The sequence below is a fragment of the Stegostoma tigrinum genome, chromosome 40 (assembly GCF_030684315.1).
Source record: "Stegostoma tigrinum isolate sSteTig4 chromosome 40, sSteTig4.hap1, whole genome shotgun sequence".
In the NCBI taxonomy this organism is placed as follows: Eukaryota; Metazoa; Chordata; class Chondrichthyes; order Orectolobiformes; family Stegostomatidae; genus Stegostoma; species Stegostoma tigrinum.
This window is the reverse complement of record NC_081393.1, coordinates 4,103,555-4,111,605: the sequence shown is the minus strand read 5'-3', so window position 1 is coordinate 4,111,605 and position 8,051 is coordinate 4,103,555. Positions and strand designations below refer to the sequence as shown.

Sequence of the window (8,051 nt, the reverse complement as noted above, 5' to 3'; positions counted from 1 at the left end):
AGGGGCTGGCTCAGTAATGTTGAGGAAGGGCGAAGGGCTCGGTGAAGGCTCTGTACCTCTGGGAGGCTGAGTGTGGACTGACCCAGGGTGGAGGGCTTGGGGGGGTGTGGGGGTAAGGTGATTGTGGGGGGTGGGTGGGGGGGGGAGGTGGTACCATGTGTTTGGCCTCTTGCTGTGCCGGGGAGCTGACGTCACCGTGACCCCGAGGGGGTGTGGCTCCGACCTATGACCGCGGCGTGACCCCTAGCACATCCTCAGGTTCCAGGGAAAAGGCGGAGACCTGCCCCGGAGACAGAGAGGAGCCGGGATCCGGGATCGGGATCGGGATGAGCTGGTGAGTGACGGAGAGAGAGAGAGAGGGAGAGGGAGAGAGAGAGAGAGAGAGGGAGGGAGCGCGGGCGCTCGGGTCTCTCGCTGCCGCAGCGCCCGGCTCCCAGGCCCAGGCCCAGGCCCAGGCCCAGGGCCGACAGAGAATCCCGGGCCTCGGCACGGACAGACCGCACTGCCGACCCCTTCACAAGGCGGGGAGGAGGAGGAGGAGGAGGAGGAGGAAGAAGAGGAAGAACCCCGCTGCCCCACCGCCGTCACAGGGAGAGAGGCTGGAGTGTTCCAGAGACGGCGGGACCTGCAGATGCTGGAGGACCTGAGATAACACGGTGTGGAGCCGGAGGAGCACAGCAGGCCAGGCAGCATCGGAGGGGCAGGAAGGCTGGTGTTTCGGGTCTAGTCCCTTCTCCAGAAGGAAGCGAGGAAGTGAATTTCTGGAGAAGGGACTAGACCCGAAACACCAGCCTTCCTGCCCCTCCGATGCTGCCTGGCCTGCTGTGCTCCTCCGGCTCCACACCGTGTTATCTAAGAAGCTGGTGGGGGCGTGAGGGATGGGAACACCGGATCCCAGGTTGGTTGGGATTACGGGACCCCAGCTCCGGGGGTTGGGAAAGGGGTTTCGGGCGAAGGAGCAAAAACAGAAGTTGCTGGAAAACTTCAGCAGGTCTGGCAGCATCTGTGAAGAATAAACTGCTGAGCTTTTCCAGCAGCTTCTGTTTTCTTTTTGTTCCTGATTGACAGCATCTGCAGTTCTTTCGGTTTTTATTCAGACCGAGGAGGTCGCGGGTACAGGCTCAGTGACCGCATCTCAGGGATTATCCCTCATCCAGAATCCGTTGCCCCTCAGAGAGATGTCTCTTGCCCCTTATTTCGAGAATGTGCTCATCCTGGCAGACCGCTCCATTCTTAACCTCATGGTTTTGTTATACGTGTGTGAGACTCATAGAGGTGTACAGCACAGACACTTCAGTCCACCTCATCCATGTAGACCAGATATCCTAAATTAATCTAATCTCACTAGCGTTTGGCCCATATCCCTCTGAACCCTTCCTGTTCATGTACCTATCCAAATGCCTTTTAAGTATTAATCACTTGCATATCATGGTCACATCAGTGTCCCCTCTGAACAGATCTGAGTACTTCAGAGGGCAAGATAATAAAATGTGAGGCTGGATTAACACAGCAGGCCCAGCAGCATCTCAGGAGCACAAAAGCTGACGTTTCGGGCCTAGACCCTTTGTGCTCCTGAGATGCTGCTTGGCCTGCTGTGTTCATCCAGCCTCACATTTTATTATCTTGGATTCTCCAGCATCTGCAGTTCCCACTATCTCTGATACTTCAGAGGGCAGTTGGGTCATGATCTGAAGAGGGAACTTGCATAAAGCTATGAGGGAAAGCAGTGAAGGTGACGGGAGTTGCTCTGTCGCACAAAAAGCCAACGTGGACATGACTGCCTGAGTGGTTTTCAGTGATTGTGAGCTGCACAGTTTCACAGTAACTCCAATAACCTCCCACACAGGCTGGCCACACATTGGGTTTTTCAAGTTGTTGTGTTTACAGAGAAGAAATTATCACTGGGTTGCATGCAGAAATAACTCACCCATTCACTTCACGTCGAGGACGTGTTGGGCAACAGCTGTCAAGAGCCAATAGGGAGGGGGCTCAGACTGGAAGTGCTTGGTGCTCCGGGATCCCAGTGCAGGGGTGAGGTGTGGGCAGCCATGCCTTCAGTTTCAAGTGCAGGACTGGAGAGCTGGGATGGATTAAAACAGATTAGGATTGGTTCCAGTTCTGAACTGTAAGTAGGATCTGGGAGAAGTCCTAACATTTGACTTCAGTGTGACAAAAAGACTGTTGATATGCTTTATGTTCAGTCATGGTGGGCTAGGTGTGATGTTCACTTCTGAGTTTATGACCTGTATTCTCGTTGGAAATCATCTTGGCGAGGGACTTGTTGGGCTGAAGGTCCTGTTTCCACACTGTAGGGATTCTGTGATCTCTGATCTGTGATCTTCCAGAGGGTAATAAAATATGTTTAAATCCACATCTACCTGTCTTATGTGTGCCTATCCTGAAGTGAAACCACATGGGATGTACTCTACCAAAAGGGTTTTGGTTTATTTATTAATCACATTTTTCCCATTTTTTTAAACTCTCTGTCAAGCAAGATGGTTCAGAAAGAGGGTCCAAAATATTTCGCAGCTAACTCTCTGTACCTGAGAAGTGTTTCATGAGTGAATTTTTCAGGAGGGACTAGAGCGTTTTGAAGTTTGAGTGTGGGATATGATTTCCATCAATCCAGGAGTCACTGATTTGAGGCTTTCTTGTGAGCTGTAAGGTTTGTTGGTGGATTAAAACAATGGTTTTATCCTCTCCCTGTGAATGAAGCAATCATTCTGACGTTGTCTGTTCACATCTTGGAAACACTGACAGCAAATATTGGCATGTCAGTACATGACGTGCATGAAGAAAATTGCATTGATATTTTGGCTTATCAGACCACTTATGCTAATGCACCTCACATTCAGTGTCATGCTCTCGAACTGCAATTATTGTTATAACGTTGGGAAAATATGGCAGTTAAGTATGTGACCAAGTGAGTTGTTTCACTGACCTCTACAGGAAATGATGCTGTTTGTTCTTCTAAATCCACATGACTCAACATGTCCTTCACTATGTCACTTCTGACAGTGTATTCTTTGGATAGGTACATGAACAGGAAGGGCTCAGAGGGATTTGGACCAAATGCTAGTAAATGAGATTAGATTAATTTAGGATATCTGCCAGGTCCGATGAGATGCAGCTGCATCCGTGCTTTCTCAGGTGGGAATGTTACACCTGAGTTAAAAGGGGCTCTCGTACAAGACTACAGCACTGTCCTGAAGTTGTTTTTATGCACTGCTTACACATGATTACGTTGTATGCAGATGTCCTCAAGTCTGCATCTTAAGTTCATTGATTGCTCTAAAGCCACATAACTTTGCATTTCTTAAAGATCCTGGATGTCAATACAAAGTGTCAATATGAGTGAGACAGTGGTTCGTGCACCTTATCAGAACTATGGCCAATGTACAGTCCGTGGCAGTCTTGGATATCCAACAGAACAATGTCCCTGCTTGGTATCTCTGAGACAGGAGGTTTTGCACTCTTGGTGTTTGACTAGATAATCCAGATCTTATGATCCAGTGCCATGCAGTTAGACCCGAGACCTTCAACCAAGATCCTCTCAGATCATTTGTAAAGGTGCTGTTTTGAAGACAAAGCTGACAAACTCTTCTGCATGCCTGAGTCATCTTTTGTGCTTCCACTCGTGTCGCTTGAAAGAGATAAGCTTGTCATTGCATTGAGTTTTTGTCAGAACTGGAGAGGAGGACAGAGAGATGGCTGGGCGATGGGTCCACTTTGTAGAAAACACATAGGAAGGAACTAGTGGAGTAGAGGCACGGTCAGGTGGTTTGAGGATGAAGGGGCTTCAAAGACCAGGTGTCACAGATGGAATGGCGATGTGTTGTCGAGACTGGGGAGAAGTAAAAGAGGCCTAGAGTGGGTGTCAGTAGTAAATGTGATTCACCTCTCGCTTTGGTCCTGAAAAAGAGTTACGTTGAAGTCAATAAAATTCGGGAGGTGATGGCCTAGTGGTTTTAGCACTGGGCTGTTAATCCAGAGACCAAAGAACGCTCTGGGGACTTGGTTTGAATGATGATCAAGAATCCTTCGCCGATTGTTGCAAAAACCCACCTGGTTCACTAATGTCCTTTTCGGGAATGAAATTGTCATCTTTACCTGGCCTCGCCTACATGTGACTGCAGACTCACAGCAATGTGTTGGATTCTTAACTGCCCTCTGGGCAATTAGGGATGGGCAGTAAATGCTGCCTAGCCAGCGATGCCCTCATCCTGTTAACAAATAAAGGAAAAAAGGAAAAAAAAGTTAACCCTGTTTCTCACTGTTTTGTGTGCACGCTGCTTGATGTGCTGGCTTCCATCAGCACTTCTTGAATTACATATCTCCAGCATCCACAGGGTTAGGCTTTTGTATTATGATGATATTGCCCTGTACAGAAATTGGCTATTGTGTTAGAAACACACAAATCAGGTCACTGGGTGTGAAGTGCTTCGATGTATCCTATGGTTGTGGAAGTTGGGCTGATTGCATTGAGACAGCAGTTGGATAAAATTGCTTTTACAGAGGGAAGACTTGATCATTGCAGACTGTGAAGATATTTCACATGAACGCCACACCTTGAGCACAGCAGTCCAGGTTCAAGGATGAAGTCTGGAACATGTCCGGAAGTGATGAGGGTCGATTGAGAGAAACGGTTTTCTCTTCAGCCCAAATACTAGTGTCTAGATCTTTGCAGTGAAGTCAGAATATTGTAGACTGATGGCACAGAAAGCAGTTATACAACGCAGCTCATTGGCAGCAGTTGTAAAAGACCTGTCCCAGCCAAACTGATTTCAAGAACTTGATGTGAAGGTTTGTAAGTTAAGACATTATGTCTGAATCAGATCCTTGTTTCGGCCTGATCTCGATGAACAGGAGGGTGGGTACAAGGGGCTTCATTTTGTATCCATTGTCCACTTCTGTTTGAGGAGAGAATGTAATCTGACTGCAGGGAGCTGTATCCATCTCAGAGTTCTTCAGTAATGCACTCAGTGCAGGTACCCGTGGATTGTGGCGATGACTTCTCAACCTCCTGAACAGCTTTTGTGCATTCATTTCACCCTGGAGTCCACTCACTTGTCAATCCAGTCAGGCTGAGATAACAAGGTGTGGAGCTGGATGAACACAGCAGGCCAAGCAGCAGCAGAGGACCAGGAAAGCTGATGTTTTGGGCCTAGACCCTTCTTCAGACCCTTTCTTCTTCTTTTTCTGAAGAAGGGTCTCAGCCTGAAACGTCAGCTTTCCTGCTCCTCTGATACTGCTTGGCCTGGCATATTTCTACCTTTTTCTCCAGGATAGATGTCAGGGAAACTAGTCTCGTCGATTTAATGCCACTCGGCTGCTGGAGACTGAAAGGTTACAATTTTTCTCTCTTCACTTTGAAACAAAGTCTTCTTACAGTCTTAAGCCTGTCAGTGATCCAGTGTGATTTGCTGCAGGATGGACTTGAGCTTTTTGAAGAGTCTGTGCTGCTTCCATTGCTGAGAGGAGAATTGTCCACCTCCAGTCAGCACCCAGATGATAAAAGTAAAATACTCTGAATGCTGGAAATCTGCAACAAAAGTGGAATGTGCTGAAGACATTCAGCAAATCTGGCAGAATCCATCAGAGAGGAACCGAATTCGCATTTCCAGTCCAATATGACTCCGCCTCTGAACAGAAACATTCTGACTTAAGGCGTTAACTCTGTTTTTCTCTTTCCACAGATGCTGCCAGATGTGCTGAGTTTCTCCAGTGCATTGTGCTTTTGTATCAGATTTCCAGCATCTTGGCCTTTTTGAGTTCAGTCTTCCACCCTGCTGCTTCAGAAGCTCCGTAACTGTTCTCAGGGAAACACTCAACAACGTCCTGAGCGATCATGTTGGGAGACATTTGTTCACACGAAGCGTTGTGCAAATTTGGAACTCTCTGTCCTTCCACGATAGCTGCTGAGGCCATGGGTCACTTGATGATTCCAAAAGTATGCTTATTCATCCACATGTGAAGATTGATGGAACCAAGTTGACCAGATGGACTTGAGGTGTAGATGCTGTTAACTATGCAGCAGGCTTGAAGGGCTGAGTGTGATCTGGTACCTCTATTCCCTGGGTATCTGACAGCTAAACCAGAGGCTGTCAGCTTCTGGCCTCTGTTTACTTGTGGATATGGATGCCATGCTTTGGCATTTTACCTCCATGAAGCCTGCACCAGTAAGATGGTTCCCAGACAGAAATGATAGGCACTGAGCTGTGTGGAGGGGAACCTCTGGATCGAAAAGGTGCCCAAAGAACTAGCTCTGGAGGAGGCTCCTGAAGAAGAAAAGAGGGATGGAGAGAATCTTAGGGATGCCAAATGAATGAAGCCCATGTTTCATTCTTAGCAAATATGTTTTAGTCTCTCACCCATTGTCATTGATGTGTTCGGTCAGCACTTTATGCTTGAACAAAATTATCATTGTTACTTTTTTCACAGGGACAAGAGTGTGTCGTAACAGTGAATTTGACGTACCATATGACCTTTTGAGCCCTTGTCTTGTGCTGCAGTAGGCGCTGCTCCAGGGCAAGGAGAAAGTCTGGCTCAGATAGTTCAGTGGCTGTGGTGACTGCAGCATTCAGCAGTGACAGAGCAGAGTAAGACACAGACACGTGGTCCTTTGTGTTGTCAGTATCATGTTTAAGCGACCAGCCGTGTTCAGCTGGCTGGCAGTACTAGCTTCAGTGCTGAGTGACTTGCTCAAATGGGAGAGAAAAGAAATCTGCTGTTCATTCACTTGTTAAACTTTGAATGCAAAGGCCACGCTGAGGTATTTGAATTGTTTCACTGACGGGTTTCTGTTCTTTGAAACCCGTTTTCTTACTTTGTCAGCATTTGTGTTAACATGACCCTATTTGCATGTGAACATGAGGTCCCTGGCATTGCAGGTTGCTGGCTGCAAGTCTGTACAATTGCCCTTGATAAAACTCTGAATGGCTGGCAGGCTGTGTTCATTTTAATAGTTGCAAAGTGCATGCAAATGCACAGTGTGCATAATGCTTGTTGTGATATGGTGAAAGAAGACTTTATTCCATATTAATTGGAATTTGAAGCATGTTGTAATTCACATGCTGCCCCATGATCTCCCGTGCATAATCGCTGCTCGGGTCAGCGTTTCTGAGAATTGAGGCTGGAGTTTGAACTGCACTCCATCCATGCTGAAAAGCAACAAAATAATGGGACTTTCTCTTCAGGACAGCTTCCATCTTTTGAGAAGTACCATTGTCTCCTGTTTTGATGCAGGTTATAGAGTTGTAACAGCACAGGAACAGACCCTTCGGTCCAACCAGTCCATGCCAAACATAATCCCAAACTAATCTAGCCCCACTCGCTTGCTCCAGGCCCATATCCCTCCAAACCTTTGCTGTTCATGTACTTATCCAAATGTTTTTTAAATGCTGCAATCGCACCTACATCCACCACTCCCTCAGGAAGTTCATTTTACACACTAACCACTCTATTTTTAAAAAAATTGCCCCTCTTGACTTCTTAAAATCTTTGTCTTATCAGCTTAAACATCTATCTCCTAGTCTAGAAATTCCCCCACCCTAGGGAAAAGACACCTTGTCACTTACCCTATCCCTCACCATTTTATAAACTTCTGTCAGGTCACCTCTCAACCTGCTGTGCCGCAGTGGGGAAAAATGTCTCAATCTATCCAGCCTGTCTTCATCACACAAACCCTCCATTCATGGCAACATTCTGGGCAACCAGAATTGGACAGAGTGTTCCAGAAGAGTCCTCACCAATGTCCTGCACAACAGCAATATGATTTCTAGACTTCTGTTTTCAACGGACTGATCAATGAAGGCAAGCATGCCAAATGCCTTTTTAACCATCCTGTCTTCAAAGAATTGCATACCTGAACCCAGGTTCTAGAAAGCCAGCACTGAGAGGGAGATTGCAACATCTCTTTCTCTGGGCTGCAGATTTGAAGATGCTGGACAGTGATTGTTGATCTGAACCTGTCCCAGAGCTTCCTTTCCACACATTGCTTTGAGACCATTAGTTTACTTTGGAGTCATGTTGCTGCTGTCTGTGAAATCAGA

At 47.1% G+C, this 8,051-nt stretch overlaps 1 protein-coding gene across 2 annotated transcripts in view; it reads left to right on the top strand.

Annotated features, from left to right (window-relative positions):
* The first annotated feature begins 200 nt into the window (after nucleotides 1-200).
* bin3 (bridging integrator 3) overlaps nucleotides 201-8,051 on the top strand; it is a 121,314-nt gene continuing 113,463 nt past the window's right edge. The window contains exon 1 of one of the 2 annotated variants that reach the window (XM_048523246.1): nucleotides 201-334. In XM_048523246.1, coding sequence (XP_048379203.1) covers nucleotides 327-334 — 8 coding nt within the window. In that variant the 5' untranslated portion in view covers nucleotides 201-326. The remainder of the gene's footprint in view (nucleotides 335-8,051) is intronic. The other variant, XM_059641109.1, reaches the window with a different exon arrangement.